General features: G+C 51.9%; 6 protein-coding genes across 6 annotated transcripts; 2 read left to right on the forward strand and 4 right to left on the reverse strand.

Moving 5' to 3' along the window:
* The first annotated feature begins 11 nt into the window (after nt 1-11).
* HD553DRAFT_313222 (uncharacterized protein) lies at nt 12-1,447 on the forward strand. Its single transcript, XM_046180206.1, has 4 exons — nt 12-333; nt 426-627; nt 707-985; nt 1,103-1,447. The coding sequence occupies exons 1-4, from the start codon at nt 101-103 to the stop codon at nt 1,196-1,198; spliced, it is 810 nt and encodes a 269-aa protein (XP_046035669.1). The 5' UTR covers nt 12-100; the 3' UTR covers nt 1,199-1,447.
* HD553DRAFT_53677 (Rhodanese-like domain-containing protein) lies at nt 1,360-2,272 on the reverse strand. Its single transcript, XM_046184297.1, has 5 exons — nt 1,940-2,272; nt 1,850-1,867; nt 1,640-1,776; nt 1,535-1,566; nt 1,360-1,476 (listed from the first exon to the last, which is right to left on the reverse strand). The coding sequence occupies exons 1-5, from the start codon at nt 2,136-2,138 to the stop codon at nt 1,458-1,460; spliced, it is 405 nt and encodes a 134-aa protein (XP_046035670.1). The 5' UTR covers nt 2,139-2,272; the 3' UTR covers nt 1,360-1,457.
* Nucleotides 2,233-3,919, reverse strand: HD553DRAFT_335852 (S-phase-specific ribosomal protein cyc07). The gene is made up of 5 exons (XM_046182213.1): nt 3,726-3,919; nt 3,498-3,625; nt 3,306-3,418; nt 2,779-3,210; nt 2,233-2,702 (listed from the first exon to the last, which is right to left on the reverse strand). The coding sequence occupies exons 1-5, from the start codon at nt 3,758-3,760 to the stop codon at nt 2,643-2,645; spliced, it is 768 nt and encodes a 255-aa protein (XP_046035671.1). The 5' UTR covers nt 3,761-3,919; the 3' UTR covers nt 2,233-2,642.
* A 2,729-nt stretch (nt 3,920-6,648) lies between these two features.
* On the reverse strand, nt 6,649-10,982 carry HD553DRAFT_313237 (coatomer WD associated region-domain-containing protein). Its single transcript, XM_046180207.1, has 18 exons — nt 10,917-10,982; nt 10,634-10,843; nt 10,553-10,573; nt 10,407-10,486; nt 10,199-10,307; nt 10,107-10,122; nt 9,864-10,042; nt 9,750-9,791; nt 9,500-9,678; nt 9,161-9,428; nt 8,892-9,091; nt 8,507-8,825; nt 8,276-8,442; nt 8,101-8,208; nt 7,823-8,031; nt 7,480-7,761; nt 6,952-7,410; nt 6,649-6,882 (listed from the first exon to the last, which is right to left on the reverse strand). The coding sequence occupies exons 2-18, from the start codon at nt 10,634-10,636 to the stop codon at nt 6,734-6,736; spliced, it is 2,790 nt and encodes a 929-aa protein (XP_046035672.1). The 5' UTR covers nt 10,637-10,843; nt 10,917-10,982; the 3' UTR covers nt 6,649-6,733.
* A 14-nt stretch (nt 10,983-10,996) lies between these two features.
* Nucleotides 10,997-12,325, forward strand: HD553DRAFT_313238 (uncharacterized protein). The gene is made up of 5 exons (XM_046180208.1): nt 10,997-11,082; nt 11,159-11,375; nt 11,466-11,694; nt 11,837-11,940; nt 12,073-12,325. Exons 1-5 carry the CDS (start codon nt 11,080-11,082, stop codon nt 12,117-12,119), a joined length of 600 nt encoding a protein of 199 aa, XP_046035673.1. The 5' UTR covers nt 10,997-11,079; the 3' UTR covers nt 12,120-12,325.
* A 98-nt stretch (nt 12,326-12,423) lies between these two features.
* Nucleotides 12,424-15,356, reverse strand: HD553DRAFT_343086 (N2,N2-dimethylguanosine tRNA methyltransferase; the record flags this gene model as incomplete). The annotated part of the gene is made up of 11 exons (XM_046182836.1): nt 12,424-12,835; nt 12,899-13,084; nt 13,148-13,230; nt 13,312-13,446; nt 13,517-13,685; nt 13,788-13,936; nt 14,033-14,084; nt 14,148-14,327; nt 14,409-14,603; nt 14,738-14,909; nt 15,059-15,356. The coding sequence occupies 11 exons, from the start codon at nt 15,354-15,356 to the stop codon at nt 12,424-12,426; spliced, it is 2,031 nt and encodes a 676-aa protein (XP_046035674.1).
* Nucleotides 15,357-15,674: the final 318 nt, after the last annotated feature.

Genomic DNA, 15,674 nt, shown 5'->3' on the forward strand with positions numbered 1-15,674 from the left:
CTGACTATTCACAGTCTTCTTATAACTACAATCGCTTGTCATCTTCCGAGGTTCAGCTTTAGTGAAGCATTCGAGCTATCTTATCACCGGACTTTGTAAAATGACGACCCAATACCCACCCCCACCATCCCGAGACCCTCCTCCCGAACTCCCTCGACGCCGGAATGTCAACACCTCGGAACCTACGATCCCAGCCGGACCTTCTACTTCTCATGAAGATCCAAGCGTCATGGATAGCATCAAATCAAAGTTACCATTCACCCACGAGCATGAAGAGGGGGATGACGATTCGTTTGACGTGATCGGATACTGGGCGATCACCGCACTCAGCTGGTGAGCATTCGATAAGGGCTCCAGCCGCTCTCTAACTCTGTAGAATCGCTGCTCATATCTCAGTCACCTTCGATGCTACGACTACTTCGCAGGCTATTCCTCCTTGCCATTCCTCTCCTCCTCTTTCCCCGTCTCCTCGCTTTCCTAGCCCAGTCCAACAACGACCCTTCTTTCAACCTCGCGTCCAGTCATAAAAAGGGGCAACACTATGACGATCTGACCCCGCTGGAGAAACTCTTAGCTCAACAGCTTGGTTGGGGATGTGTGGGTGTTGCGGTAGTGTTGGCTTGTATCGTGAGTGCTCTCCTCCCATACGAATCGAAGCTCTATACTATGGCTCCTCTTACACCCAACATATTGTGATCCCCTTCAGATCGCCTCTCCAAACAGTCCTGCACCTCCCTTCCCCCCGCTTTCCTCCACTACATCCCTCCCTCCTCCCGTTCCGGCTCTGCCACCTACGACAGCTCTCCGCCTATCGATCCTCCTTACCATATCCTCTCTTCTCTCCCTCTCGGCGTTCTTCATCTACAACAACCAGAGCGTGGGGCAAGCTGTCAGTGTCGGAGTCGGGATGGGGAACGCTATCTTGGGGATCTGGGGATTCTGGGTGGGGTTGTTTGGTTTCGGTGGTAAGATTAGCAAAAAGACGGTGAGTATTCCCTCTACCTTGTCAACGAGACACCTTCATCATCGTAATCGTATCTCAATCCGCCTTGATGGCTGACCTCATGCGATCTTCTCTTACAAACGATGATGACGATGGTAGGGAGCGGACAAGAGGACCTCGGCGTTCCCGTTCAAGAACAAGAACGCAGCTTCCGTGCAGAAGAGCAAATGGAAGGCCGAACGAGGATTTCATTGAGACCGGGCGATGAACGCTTCGATATTTTCCGCCGTTTAGTCCTAGATCTAGGCGTGTTCACAGCCTCGTCAACGAAACGATTCGATGATGATCTTCTTCTTTGTATACCATACCCTACGAGCTGTTCCGAGGTCCGGCTGGAATTCTGTAGAAGCGCATGTTTGTCTACCCAGTCATGCTGTATGTTTCGTGATTCTTCGATATGTACAACGCGAGGAGGTCGTACATTCATCATACTCTTCGTCCATCTTGGGGGCGTTCATTGATCGTGATACATGCTAAAGCATCGCAGATATCAGCAGCTGTATGCCATGGTCATAGTCTAGGCAGACTAACCTGTTGTACTTCTCGACCAAAGCAGGATCGTTCTGTTCGAAAAATGCGCTTCGATCGTCAGTCTAGGACACACGTAATAAATTCTTGCTTATATTCGCAGCTCACCTTGTACTGCTGAGCAAACTCGGTAAATCCACCTCGCAAGACAAGAACTTCCTGCTTGCTATCAGGGTGTAGCTCTTTCTGCAATTCAGAATATATCCGGGCCGACTTGGGTCCTCGGACTTGGGAGAGAGCGCAGTCTGCGAGTAGCGAGCAAAATGTCTATTCAGCACAGGCTCGTATTTCGCCTTTTCAGACCCAGGATGAACATACGGAATACCATTGTCTTCTCTATTCGATTGGCAACCTCGTCAGCTAGCCGACAACCGCAACCCTCAACTCCCCGTGAGAACCTGAACTCACTATCCTTGTTCTCCTCTACCAACTCCTTGACATTGTCATAGAAAGCATTACTCGGCGAATTCTTTGCTCCAACAATGTTTCCTCCTACAAAATCGTCATCCCGTACGTCGATCACCTGGACTTGCTGAGGATCGGCCTGCTTGACCTTTTCAGCGAGCTCGGAGGCGGTGATGTATTTGTAGGGTGGGGTGAAGGACATGGTGGTGGACCGCTTGCTGCGACGGACTAGACTGGCGAAAGGTATTCGAAGAGACAGCTTGGTAGTTGACTAAGAATCTCAGTATATTGTGGCTGTTTTACTTGGACGCTGTGACATACGATTAGCTGCTTGAGTCGTCGGTATTCAATCGCTTGATCTGCCTCGGACTCCAGCAGCAAGATCCTAACAAAATCAACAACACCCGAAATGACGTTTTACGACCAGGAATGGCGCCATCGGGCAGATGCTCTCGAGCCAAGTCAGATTGTAGTGCAGAAAATGTCATATCTGTAACTCTAACGATGCATCCCCAGACTAAAAGATTACATGAAAGGCAGGACCCGTCGGAAACACAGAGCCGGTGATGACGCGGCAACCCGGTCTCTTGTGCCGAATGATCCTCCTGACCGTCCACAAGACGACATCGCTCGAGCTGCAGCCATGACCATCCTCCCCATCCTAGACACCTTGATTCCCTTTTTGATTTGGTGGGAAGCAAGACGTTTAGACGGAAGCCAAAACCTCGGGCTCGACAAAGTCGGAGACGACCTTGGTACCGGTGGACTAGAGAGAACAAGGCGATAGCGAGATGGCTCAGCGAACCGACACCTCCAACCCGCAGAACAACGTTCCGACTCACGTTCTCGATCTCACCGTGAGACTCGAGGAGCTTGCTCAAGTCAACCTTGGGGGACTTGAGGAGCTTGGCCTTTCGGACATAGACGTGTTGGAGGGGGAAGATTCCCTTGGTGGCCTTCTCGATCTCTCGTCCGATCGACTCGGGGACGAACTTCTGGACCAACTCCTTCAACTCGCACTCGCTCTCCCTCTTCATGATCTCGTGCATCTTGGCCCTGATCTGCCTGATCTGGGCGGACTGAGCGTACGAGGTCTTCTTGACCTGCTGCCTGTTCTTTCGGGTGAAAGCGATGGCGAAAAGTCGGACGAGGTATCCATCGGTGGTTCGGACATCGATGTGGGCCTCGATCAAGGACTGCCACTTTCGGACCAAAGATCGGATCTTGTCGGTGGTGAAGTCCATGCCGTAGAACGAAGTCAGACAGTTCTTGTCCTGATAGTAGGCAAATGCAAATATCGAGCAGGTCGATGAGTTAGACGAGACGTTCACGGATGTCCGCAGATATCTCATGCAAGTCCTGGACGCACCTTGACGTCCTCAACCCTGAGCTTGATCTTCCTGAAAGCCTGGTCCTCCTCCTTGTTCAAGTCACCGAGGGAGAACTCCATAACTCGTCCCTTCAAGGAGTCGTTGGCGTTCTCTGCAAAACAAACAACCGCTCCCCGCATTCAGCCTCGCATGCTCCTGTTTCGTCCTGCTAGTCCCCATCTTTGACGCACTCAATCCCTGGCTTCGGTTGACGAGGGTCTGACCGACATTCTTCACCTCGAAGATTGAGGGTGCCCTGACCGAGTACCAGTCCTTCCTGGCGAAGGCATCAACCTTGTTCTTCTTGATACCCTTCTTACTGTTAGAGCGGCAATGAAAAGATTGACGGGCGGCATGTCAGATCACACCGAAATTCCTCGACGACGATTGTTTTGCAGCTATTGCTATTCCGGACGTACCCCTTAGAGAGACGCTTGTTCTTACCGACAGACATGATGTTTCTTCTTGGGGTGAGTATGCAAGTGTGATTCTTGGATCCTGAGAGAAAAGAAGGGTCGCAGGTCGATGTTGATCAACCGATAGACGTCGTCGAATTCACAGAGGTCACTTGGACTGTCTGGGCTGAGAGGGGGCTGCAGAGGAAGGAGCGACGGCAGCGCGGGGGCGAAAACGCGATGGTGGTAGCATCGTGAGGGGGGCGAGATCGATGGAGATGAAAACAACCCAAATGTCCGCTACACACACGCGCGCGTCCTTTCCTCTCCGCTTTTACTCGATCGGAGTTATACACCTGGCGGAAATCGCTAAGCGCAGTCTTCTAGACGTCAGACAAGAATCGTTTCGATTATACCTTCTGGGTGAAGCCCCTGGATGGGTTGATAGATCTTTTAGCACATCGAGCATGAAAGTGCCATCACAACAAAGACATGATATATGCCACGAACTCGCCGCGATTTCCTGACAGGTAAATTGGGAAGGGACCAACTAGAAGCGCGCTTTTTCTCGCGGAGCCAGCCCCGGAAGCGGATAGCGATGTTCCATAAAGCGTTTCATCTTTCGAGGCACCGGGACATCGAAACGCCATCTGATCTCTCGTATCCAAGCGTTGGACCACACGATCGATCCATGGATGCGGATGAGGACCAGGCACCATACCTATGTCAATCGGAGGCGAAGTTCCACTTGTCGTAACTCCAGTCTTTACAGCGGCCGACAAGGTTGAAAGCCGTCCCTGACAGCCGGCCCACAACTGAACCTCGGCAAGCAGACTTCAGACTGATCTAAGATGACACGATGGTCGGCTTGAGCACGATCATTGGAAATTCTGAAACTGCATGTCCGCTAATTATGCCGGACAATACGAAAGAGTGCCACCGCTTCCGGCCATCACCCTACCTGTAAGATCTGAGTTGAATGTGGTTATCAGATGGCAGACCGCGCGTTATGATTCGATTGAAGTTGATGTGTCACATGGAGTTGAGTCTCAAAAATCGGGCTCTTTTGTGCGACTCGCAGCCGAATCACCTTCTCGACAAGCTTTACAATGACGATGAAGCGACATATGCGAGTTCTGTTGCTGCCGGCAGCAGCGCGTCAGATCGCGTGACGATTGAGTCTCCCTTTCAGAACCCCTTGTTACACCTGATGGCTCGAGAGGTCACGAGACCTCATGTTGTTCGATGATGTGACAAAGGATGAAAGGAGAATCACTCTCGCAGAAGCACATTGCTGTAGCCTATATATACAGGACCGATAGCAGTGAATGTGGGAAGAGCAGCCGAGTGGTCCCGGATCTTTGAATCCCTTTTCACCAAACCAGCAGATCATTTCACAGGATGCGATTGAACCAAGTTTTGCTCAATATCGAACGCAACGCTCTCGAGGCATTACGAGAGAACATTCCTCGCAACGATCAAGCTTGGTATAGTGCTAGACGTCAACTTGGCCATTTGGCGTCCGGACGAGACATGGTCAAATCGCTTGATCTGTGTGATTGCAAAATTTTCGTTCGCCTCTGGAACACCACCGGTGAACCTATTGAGAACAAAGACTGGACCGCCGACGGGGTATCTCAAGAGTACTTGTTGAGATATATGGCTAGGGCTTACGAAGTCTCGTTGTTAAAGCAATTGGCAGAGGAGATCGCCTTGACGGATTTGGAGAGGATCGGAAAAGACAGGCTGCAGAGCTTCGTAAGGCTGGTGAGCGGGGGAAGCGTATATCGGGGGAATGCATTTCAGGACTGCAGTGTACTCGAGCTTGAATTTCTAGAGGAAAGAAAAAAATTGGCAAACCGACTCGAGGCAATTATCGATTGTCCGGATGCGGTATATCAAAAAAGGCTTGGCACCCTAGTTGAATTCTGCCAGGGGTTCGCTTTGAAGGATTTTCCCCGGCTGGCCTACAATCGAGACGGCGACATGGGCTCAATCAGTAGCGTTTCTGGCAGTAGAAGCGCTATGTCTATCCTGTCTAGCCTGTTCACCAATTGTCTAGGAGGATCGTTCAGCAATCCCTCGACATCTTCGCAAACTTCGCACAACACCAAGCCCCGCGATGCTACTTCAATATTCCCCAATGAGACTATTAGCTCTGGTCGATGAATTGCAATCAGTCGTAGTCTTGCTACCAGTATCTCCTTTCGTGTAGTTCCGTTCAGCACAGTTTGTATGTACACAGTTTCTATGTGTTGTACAACAGTCAGCACGGACTTTCCCTATGTATGCGGTGTGCCTAATATTTACGTGTATTCTGGACCGCATGTCTGTCCGGACACCTGTACACATGTACCAAGCACATATACCTTTGAATCCTGCTTCAAGGCGGACTTCCGTGCATGAACTGACTGAAAACAAGCAAAAGTTTTCATCTGACCAACGGGTGTTTTTCGTTCAGTAAGGTATCTCACAGGCAAATCGCAAGTATGTGCAACTGTAGAATCCACTTGGTCTTGCACGTCCACGGCAGATGAACGAGGATGAGGCCCCTCCACAACTTGACATAACTCTCCCCATGACGTCAAATCCTTGAGCCGTAAGTGCGATGAATTGGGTGGCATCAGCCCTGGCGGACCTACGATGCCGATCAGATGCGAAAATGGCATGTAATCTTCTATATATATGCCGATTGTACCCAACGAAGCACAAGGCGGAAACCTACAGAAAATATGCATTCTGGTTGACATTCACGACGATTACCAAGGAAGGCGAGGCCATGCTTTAAGCGCTTTAATGATGTTCCTCGCCACACACAAATGAGTAGGATTGATGCCAGCCAAAGAACGCCACTCCACCGAGCTTGCCACGTTGGCAGCGTGAAACCTTAATCGGCCAGATGCGGATGCAATTCTCCCAGTCGGTCCTATATCGTATATCTGGACTATTCGAAACCGTCGAATCGATTGTATATATAAGAACAGGAGCTTGGGCATTACAAAAGTCATCTACGATCTTCCTTCGTTAAAGGTCTACTTCTTCCCCTTCTTCTTCTTGCCGCCGGTTGATGCTGGTGGTGCGGCATCATCGGGTTTTGTCGATTCCTCCTCGGCTTGAGGGGCTTCGGCCTCTGCTTCAGCAGGCGGAGTGGTGGCCGCTCCGGCATCTACAAAGTCGTCCTCTACGTAGCACGACAGGATCATCGTCAGCTAAGGGAAACCCGAAAATAGCGACTTCTGCCACAACGTACCAGGCTCCTCTGAAGCAGGTTCAACCGCATCAATGACGACCTCTTTGACCTTCTCGGCGAGATCTCCGACGGTATCTGCAACCGCTTCGGCACCACTTGTGACGGTGTCAACAGCTGATTGCACCGCTTCGGCTGGTTCGCTCGAGCCGTTTTGGAGCGAACTTTCGCCCTGGGAGCTTTCGCCTCGCTCTCGAGCTAATGCCTCTGCCCAACCCTCGTCGAACAAATCTTCGTTTTCTGCCGGGTCCGCCAGTGCTTCGGCGAGCTTCTTCTTGCCACTCGTGTTCAATTGGGTCTTCCAGCTCTTGACGGCCGACGAGGCGGAAGAGGGGGCGTAGCTTCGAGCGAAGAAGGCAGCTTCGGGCGCTCGGTCCGTCTTGATCAGCAGATCGATACATGAGGCGGTGTCTCCAAGTTGATGATAGCAGGTAAAGGCGATGTTATGCTGTCCCTTAGCAGCTGAATTGGTCGAGTATGCCGACGGAATCAGCCAAAGTACGAGCCCCAGATACGCGGACTGTCACTCACAAGCATCCTTGGCAAGCTTCTCGAGACCGGCACGATCGCCCAACGAGGTGTAGATCAACAGCAGGGCAGCGAGATCTCCGGCTTTGCTGTACGATTCCTCTGCCAGATCCATTCGCCAAGCATCCATAGCCTTGTCGCCGACGATCCTCCACTTGCCTTCCGAGCCGACCTCGGGAACAGCTCGGACCAACTCGACAGCTAGATCTAGGTCGTTGAGCTGAACAGCGAGATCGAATCGCTGATCAGGATCCGTCGCGACCTGCAAAGCCATCTCCTTGAGATCTAAGGCAAATCGTGGTCAGTTGATGCTTATAAACTTGAATGACCCATGCACCGGCTTTACCTTGCGCTTCCAAGAACCGAGCAATCTTGTTTCGCTGATCATTGGGAATGGTCGGCAAGAGCTCATTGGCAGTATCATAGTCTCCCCGCAAAATCGCCGTCTGGTATTCAACCAAAGTCAACGAGAGGGAGAAGCTGAAGATGCCCATATCCTTGTCGGCGACATAGACACGGTTGTGCGCTGGGATATATCCCAAGAGGTACATCGGCCTGCAGATAGATTAAGAGTACGGGTCAGCCGATCGCAATCGCTAATCACTGAGTTCATGAGGTACTCACTGATCGAAGTGGTTAATAGTGTAGACCTGTTCTCCGATGAGGTAGTTCAATCGGTTGGTAGCGCTCGTGAAGAGCAAGCAGTCACCGATCCACTTGACAGTCTTGACGCTACATAGTTCGTTGGCATATCAGCCGCGCCCTTTTCCGATCATATGATCACCATTAGATGACTTACGTCTCAGTGACTTCGTTGATAAGGTCAAAGGCAGCTTCGACACCCTCATCACCGATAGGCACACCAGAGCTCAAAGCTTCGTTGTATGCCTCGCGGTCGAACTGCAACAAGTACAACGAGTCTGCGCTTGTGATTGCCACAAGGTTGCCAGAACCGGACCACGTAATCTGAATGTAGTCGGATCGCGTGAGCATTTGAGTGCCTGCCGTGGTACTAACTAAGCGGACTCACGCTAGTTGCATCGACCTCGATCCTCCTGACCAATTCACCCGTCTCCCAATCCCAGAAGAGCACATACCCGCTCCCCCTCGCTCCAAGCAAAGTACCGCCGTGAACCCCTTCGACGGCAATTCCAGCCGCACCGCCCTTGATCAAACCGGGCCTCTCCTTGAAGTTCCGGTAGACTCGAATCTTGTTCTTGGATTCTTGCACGGCATAGGTGTTGGAATCGCTAGCCCAAGCGAACGAGGTACCGGTCCCGAAGGCCTTGTTTCGCCAAGCGAGGGAAGTGTAGATGATGTATTCACCATCACCGACGGCGGTGACGAACCTAGCATCAATCCGATCGATCGTTAGCTGATTACATTATGGACAGCCTGGTGAACAAGTTACGAACCTTCCGTTCGGGCTGTGTTGCAGACTCTGGGGCAACATGTCGGTTGTTCCGAGCTCTCTGGGCTGAATGGCCAACCTTTGGCCATCGGTAACGTTGTCATCCGCAACAGACTGCAAGTTGGTAGTCAGGATCTCGGTGTTCTTGGCGTAGACAATCTTTCCCGAAGGGTCCATCGACATCGAAGGCTCTTCTCGACCGAGCTACAGCGTTCCGAGTGATCAGCCAAGAAATCCCGACTCGTTTCGCAATCAACAATGGCCGTGACTAACCTTGAGCACGACAAGCCCCTCATCGTAACCGAGGGCGACCTCGTTCCCGTTCTTCCTGTACGCAACACACCAGCACCTCTCCAACCCGTAGCTCAAGGTCGACTCCAGCCTGTAGGTCGACGAGTTCCAGAGCTTGACGGTCCCGTCTTCGGAACCAGAAATGATGAGCGGCAAAGAAGGGTGGAAGACGGCAAACGAGATGTTGGCAGCGGGAGAATCGATGGTCTGTACGCAAGACTTGTTTTGGTAGTCCCAAATCTTGATCGTCCTATTGGTTGAAGACGGAATCCGTTGTTTCGATAAGTTCTGGCTCAGATCGCAAGCGACCGCTAGGCTTACCTCTCATCACCACACGAGATCAAGAAAGGCTTATCCCCTCCATGGTAGTAATCCACGCTGTTCACTCCCTTTTGGTGGGCATCCTCCAAGGTGAAGTTCGGCGTGGGCGAACCGAGCGACCAGACTTTGATGGTATGGTCGAGACAAGCTGATGCGAAAATCTGGGGATCTTTCGGGTTCTGTAGAAACGAGCAAAACAAGTGAGTGTGGTGCAAGGTTGAAGAATTCGACGACTTGTACTGGGACTTACAATCGAGAGGGACATGATATAATGGTTATGACCGGTGTATTCCTATCACAATCCCGTCAACCCAACCCTGGTCAGCCATCTGTATCTCAACACGACCGCCGAACTCGATCTCACCTGAGTACACCTCCAAGCTTTATCCCAGTCCCAGCTCTTGATAGTGCAGTCATCGGACGCGGTCAAGATGATGGGCAATGTCGGGTGGACGGTGATGCTCCGGATGTAATCCTCGTGGGGTTGCCAGGCGTGTACACGTTCTCCGGTCGAGATAGAGTACACTCGGGCCATAAAGTCATCTAGAACACGGCGATGGAACTTTAGCCTTGGTCAATAGTATGAGGCCACCATGGCGGTAATCACCTGAACCAGCGACAAACTAGTAAGACCGGAATGAAAGAGCCTGATTAGCTTCCAGCGTTGCTTGTCTGATCAGAATCGGCATAAAAGCTCACCCAGTTGCGTTTGGCGATGAACTTAACAGCCCTGACAGGGACCTCGGAGACATCAAACGATTTCACTTCAGAGCCATCGACATAGTTCCAGATCTTGACCTGTCCGTTGCTGTTGTGCGCGTTTACGTTCCCAGAGAGCAATCACAATAACCAATCGAAGTCAACTCCGGAACGTGATGTATGTTCGCCGTGTCAAGGTGACACTGACTAAAGACCGGCGAGGACATAAGGCTCCGTAGGGTGAAAGTCGAGAGCCTTGACTCGGTCGCTACGGGTGGTCAACACTTTCTGCTCGACCGGAACACGAGAAGATCAGTTTGCGTGATCGATAGCGTGGTTCGATACCCGCCGTACCTTGATATCAAGAAGCATCGGCTGTATGACGAATTCAAGGGTCAGCTTTGAGCTTCCTTCACATTACAACACTAGCCTTACCATCTTGAGTGACCTCCTGCTACTTTAGGTTGTTGACGCGAAAGGAGATGTTGTATGACGAGGCTGGAAGCAGCCTTTTGTAGATCGGGCAAGCGAACGACCTGCAATAAATCCGGCAGGAAGGCTAACAGCGAATATCAAGGGCGAGACGTGATCACTGAGCTTGGTTCTAGCAGCTCGAGGGTCTGGGTTGTAGAAGAAGGTAGTGAGGTAGGTTGGAGGGGTATCCATATCATCGAGTTGGTTGTATGTTTGACGAGTCGTGGACGTGGATTCCACCTAGCCTCGGCCTAACGCGCGGATCCAAGAGCGTCACCCTGCTCACAGCGACCATCACCTACCCACTTGGTATACCGCGACCACCCTTTATTAGCTATCAATACAGTCTGTACAGCTATATTCAAATCACTACAAGGGCCTCGTACAGCTCAGGGGACCACTCGAAAATGGTAAGTCCAACTCGGTGCGAAAGCACGTCGGATCAAAGCGAAAGCTAACGCATCTCCTGATCGTGCTCGCAAACAGACCAACCTGACCCTATACTCTATTACTGCCCTCTTGATCCTGGATGCCGATGGGCACCGGGTGATGGCCAAGTACTACCACCCACCTCACTCGGCTCCTACTTCTGGTCAGAACTCGGCAACGCCTTCATCCTCAACGGGACCTCAGGGGTTGGCTTCGCTCAAGGAGCAAAAGGCGTTCGAGAAGAGCGTACATGAGAAGACCAAGAGGGGAGGTGGTACGTCTCGTCGCAATTCGACTCGAAAGCTACTTGCCATACGTATGGCTTAATCAGAAGCTGAAAGTCTTTTCCACTGGCTCGGTATAGGTGACATCAACCCCCTACCTCCTCACCTTGTCCTAACGAAATCCACCACTGACCTCCACTTCCACATCGTCGGCCCCCTAGCGACGTCGAACGAAGTCCAACTTTCCCTCGCTCTCAACGCTTTCAACGATGCCGTCAGCTTATTGTTGAGAGGACAGGTCGAGAAGAGAAGCGTTTTAGAAGGGTTGGACATGGTCCTCTTGGCTGCTGATGAGACTATCGATGATGGGTAAGTTCAGGTCTTCTCCCTGGGTTCGGCTCGTTGACTGATCCGCTGACTGATCAATATTCTGCTTCCTCCTGCTGCTCTGCCGGGAATGCTCTACGTCTTCTGTTCTCCACATGCAACCATGATTTCCTCGATATGACAGTATCATTCTGGAGACCGACGGCGCGGCCATCGCATCCCGAGTATCCCGACCCCGAACCGACACGACCGATATTATCATCAACGAACAGACCATCATGAACGCCTGTAAGTCTCTGTGTTCGACTCGTCTTTACTTATACCTCTTCTTTTTCCCTCCTTGCATCGACTCGTCTGCCCACCGGATTCAGAAATGGAGGCCAAGGAGAATGTGCTGACTGCTTTCTTGAGTTTGTATAGATTCCAACTTGAAGGACCAGATGGTTAGGCGTATAGGCCAGCTCTAAGCCAATAGTCATGAAGAGATGAGGAGAAGATAAGATAGATGGCTCATGGTAACGGGATGCCGGTCTCGAGTTCGAGACTGCGGCCTGAGAAAAGGTGCATGTGATGGTTCTCGATTCATCTTTTGTTTTGTTTTGAGGGCGAAACCCTTTCCTTTTGTAATAGATAGCGAGCAATGATCATCGCTATGCGACACGGAAAACAAAGATCCTGCGCTCAAGCAATCTCAGGGCTACATGAGGACCGGTTGTGTCTCCGCGAGAATGTTTGACTGGTATACAATTCCAACAATTGACAACAGAGAATCTACATGTTCAAAGCAGACTCTTCGTCATCCTCGTTCAGCTTGGTCTTCTTGCCATCTCGTTCCTCTGTGCCATCAGTAAGAGGCCGTTTCGTCGTCGTCGTCGAGACCGCTTCAGCTGCCGTTGCGCCTGGCTCTGCCACTTCAGCCCCAGGTGGGAACTCGGCGGGATCCACAGCGAGACCGAGGTCCTGGATCTCCTGCTCCCCTCCAACAGCTGTACCCGTCTGGTCGCCCATAGAAACATCTTCCGACGTGATAATCGTGGCAGCAGCAGCGTCCTCGGCTTGGGTGATGTTTTTTGGTCTGGATCCTGGTCCCCAATTCTTCGTAGGATTGATTTGGTATCGTACCAGCTTCTCCTTGTTCATCAGCTTGGCAAGACCAGGGTTCGGTGTCCAGTCAATCTCGTGTCTAGGTTGGAGACGAGGATTAGCTTAAATCTACCCCACCAGGTTCACCACATTGTGGACTCACGTCTTGCTCTTTTGAAGCAAGGTGATGGCAGGCGAACCAGCAGCGATCTTGTCCTCCCTGACCGGATTCTTCTCGATCCAAGCTCGGAACATGTCGTGCACGAAGCCGATGGGCGCGTCGGTCTTGATCGATCCTGCTGAAGCGTGGGACCGCGAGACTTGGTACCCGCCGTTCAGCAGAGCCGACCTGCAAGAGGTAAGGAGCACGAGTCAGGCCAAGAAGCGCCGCAGTGTTGTAGGCCAGACTCACAAACAATCTGCCAAGTTGGGCGCAACGCAATGGAAGAAACTAGCCACTTTCGAAGGCGTAAAGTAGAATGGTGCCGTAACTTCCTGCAGAGGTCATAGGGATTCAGATCATCAATTTCTCGAACGCTATGTTCAGCACATTGAATTCCGTTTCTCTGAACTCACCTCCCTTGCCATCGTCAACATGCCCTTCATCCTGGCGAATGTCCCATAGTTGTCCTTTTCCGCCTCGATCGTCGTGATGAGTTCGTCGATGAACTCTCGCTCGTGCAAAGGTCCCAACCACATCGGCCCACAGACCTGCGAAAACCGGCGCATTCTTCAGCGATACTGTCTTTCCATGTTTCGTTATTCAGAAATCGATGCTCACCGTCATGGCCGACTCGCACTGCGGACACTTTTCACCGACAGGCGGCCCGCTGATAAACTTGAAATTCTCCATCGTGGCCCCCTTTGCCGTCGTCTTTTCCACCACCCGTCCGAACGGTTGCTCGTAGTGCGATTGGCAGAAATGACAGATGTAGACTAGGCCGTGTTTCCTGTCAACCACAAGTGAAAAAAGAGGAAAGACAGACATTAGCAAGCAGTATCGATTTCCACCTTGATACAGTCATGTATCGCAAGCAACAGATATGACTCACGTAAAAGTATGCTTGACGGTCGCCTGCCCCGTATGCACGCGCACAAACACCCTCACATAGAAGTCGATCGACAAGCTGAGTACGGGTTGGATGTATCGTCCGTACCTCGCCGCCGAGGTCGAGATCATGGAGAGGACCAGTCGCAGGGCCTGCAAGTGTCGGGAAAAAGAGAGATTTAGGGTGAATGGTAAGCCACTGAGCTCAACGCTTGGTTGGAGATCGAGAACGATTTGCGTTGAACTTACGCCTTCGTGAGAGAATTCCGATTTCGCCGGCGTTCCCCCATAATTTGCGAAACTGCGCCAACCACGATCATGTCAGCCTCCTCCTCAAACCTTCTCACTCGTCCCGAATGCTCACCATTTTTCCGGATAATTCGACCCGGCTAGCACGGCCAGATCGGTACACGTAACAGCCAACAACCCTCCATCGGAAACGCTCTGGACGGCCGAGTCGATAAAGGGTGCTGCGGTACCGTACGGATCGAGGTCGACCACGTCTACTCGGTCGGGTTCTTCACGATGCGCGTAGAGGAGGGTGCTACATTCCCCAGATGAAGGAAAAGTCATTGAGGACTGAAGACAATGCAATAAACCACAGAGAGAGAGACGTCAAACTCACTTGGCGTCCCCCTGATTGACGACCACCCCACCCCGCTTGAATTTCCTCCTCATCTTGCCCCTCGCTACGAGCCCATCGTTGGGGGTCACCCCGTCCGGCAGGGTTTCGTATGGGATCGCTTGGACGTCGTTGTAAGTGATGTTACGTGTGATGGATTCGCAGGCTGTCGGGAGGAGGTCGTTGGCGAGGATGAGGCTATGGGGCAAGAGTAAAAGTCGGGGTGGTGAGAAAGAGGTTAGATATGGAAAAATGGGAAGAAAGGAATCCCGCCGAGTCAACATCATATTTCAAACCCCTCGAAGGATAGTCGCGAAATAGTGCCAACTCACTTGGCTCCAGGGATCTCCTGAGCATACCGAATACTCCTCAACCCCGTCGCGCTCAAGGCCTCGATGATGTTGAATCGTTGAGGCGTGTAGACGTCTTTGGGGTTGGGTCTGCTCGGGCCGGCGATGGCGGTCGGGTCTGTCGAGGTCGTGGAAGCGGTAGTGGTGGGGAGCGCTGTAAGGTGGAGAGGTTGCATAAGATCGAGTCAGTTATATGGTGATCCGGTCGCACGAGCGCATATGTGGTGGGTAGATGATCGTTCAACCGCCTTCCTAACGCGCGCGCGGGGGGAAATTTCCGATACTGCACCTCGTGCAACTTACCAGCAGCATCGACGACGACCCCAGCCTCTTGCCCATCCTTCTCGACCTCTACCTGCTTCCCCTTGCCCTTGTTCTTATCCCTCCTGGCTTTCCTCTGATCCCACTTTGCCTTGGCCTCGCTCTCCCGTTTGACCGCCCACTGTCTGATCACGGCCACGCTCAAGTCCCTGTTGTACTCTTGAATCGGGTTCAAGAACGGCTTGTCCTGTACGGGGAGGAGGATCGTAGCGTTCCTCTCTGTATGCGGGGAGAAACCTTCGGGGACGGTTCGGGTGTTGCTGGAAGCTGGAGTGGTCATGTTGTTATGTTTCAGTTGGAATGGGTCGGACGGAGCGGGGAGAGGTCCGTTGTACCTGGCTAGGTGGAGGGAGGTGGTGTGCAAGTGTCGATGGTTCGAAAAGATTTTGTGCACGATCGACGGGGCTTTCTTCATGAAACTCCTGGGAGGTTCGGCGACTCTATCAGGATTGTGATCTAGTTGTAGTAGCCACACGATGCCTGTTGCATATAGGGATGTCGTTGTGAATATCCAAATCGTTATACCTTGCCTTGCAACATCGCTGCTTCTCCTCTTTTTTACGCGTGAGACTTCTCATTTTCTCGAGAGGGAAGCGAC

Source organism: Filobasidium floriforme (assembly GCF_021052385.1).
Source record: "Filobasidium floriforme strain CBS 6241 chromosome Unknown HD553scaffold_14, whole genome shotgun sequence".
Taxonomy (NCBI): Eukaryota; Fungi; Basidiomycota; class Tremellomycetes; order Filobasidiales; family Filobasidiaceae; genus Filobasidium; species Filobasidium floriforme.

What these genes read in the sequence shown, in the direction of transcription:
- HD553DRAFT_313237 (XM_046180207.1), bottom strand. An exon ending in GAAGCTTGCCAAGGATGCTT is followed by an intron (nt 7,411 to 7,479) that starts GTGAGTGACAGT and finishes CGACCAATTCAG; the next exon opens with CTGCTAAGGGACAGCATAAC. An exon ending in ACCTGCTTCAGAGGAGCCTG is followed by an intron (nt 6,883 to 6,951) that starts GTACGTTGTGGC and finishes CGTGCTACGTAG; the next exon opens with AGGACGACTTTGTAGATGCC.
- HD553DRAFT_313222 (XM_046180206.1), top strand. Translation starts at nt 101, where the DNA reads ATGACGACCCAATACCCACCCCCACCATCCCGAGACCCTCCTCCCGAA. An exon ending in GCGATCACCGCACTCAGCTG is followed by an intron (nt 334 to 425) that starts GTGAGCATTCGA and finishes ACTACTTCGCAG; the next exon opens with GCTATTCCTCCTTGCCATTC. An exon ending in GTAAGATTAGCAAAAAGACG is followed by an intron (nt 986 to 1,102) that starts GTGAGTATTCCC and finishes TGACGATGGTAG; the next exon opens with GGAGCGGACAAGAGGACCTC.
- HD553DRAFT_313238 (XM_046180208.1), top strand. An exon ending in GAAGACCAAGAGGGGAGGTG is followed by an intron (nt 11,376 to 11,465) that starts GTACGTCTCGTC and finishes GGCTCGGTATAG; the next exon opens with GTGACATCAACCCCCTACCT. An exon ending in ACAGACCATCATGAACGCCT is followed by an intron (nt 11,941 to 12,072) that starts GTAAGTCTCTGT and finishes GAGTTTGTATAG; the next exon opens with ATTCCAACTTGAAGGACCAG.
- HD553DRAFT_53677 (XM_046184297.1), bottom strand. Translation starts at nt 2,138, where the DNA reads ATGTCCTTCACCCCACCCTACAAATACATCACCGCCTCCGAGCTCGCT. An exon ending in AGTTTGCTCAGCAGTACAAG is followed by an intron (nt 1,567 to 1,639) that starts GTGAGCTGCGAA and finishes TTTTTCGAACAG; the next exon opens with AACGATCCTGCTTTGGTCGA.
- HD553DRAFT_335852 (XM_046182213.1), bottom strand. Translation starts at nt 3,760, where the DNA reads ATGTCTGTCGGTAAGAACAAGCGTCTCTCTAAGGG. An exon ending in CAACCGAAGCCAGGGATTGA is followed by an intron (nt 3,419 to 3,497) that starts GTGCGTCAAAGA and finishes TTTGTTTTGCAG; the next exon opens with AGAACGCCAACGACTCCTTG. An exon ending in CTCACGGTGAGATCGAGAAC is followed by an intron (nt 2,703 to 2,778) that starts GTGAGTCGGAAC and finishes TGTTCTCTCTAG; the next exon opens with TCCACCGGTACCAAGGTCGT.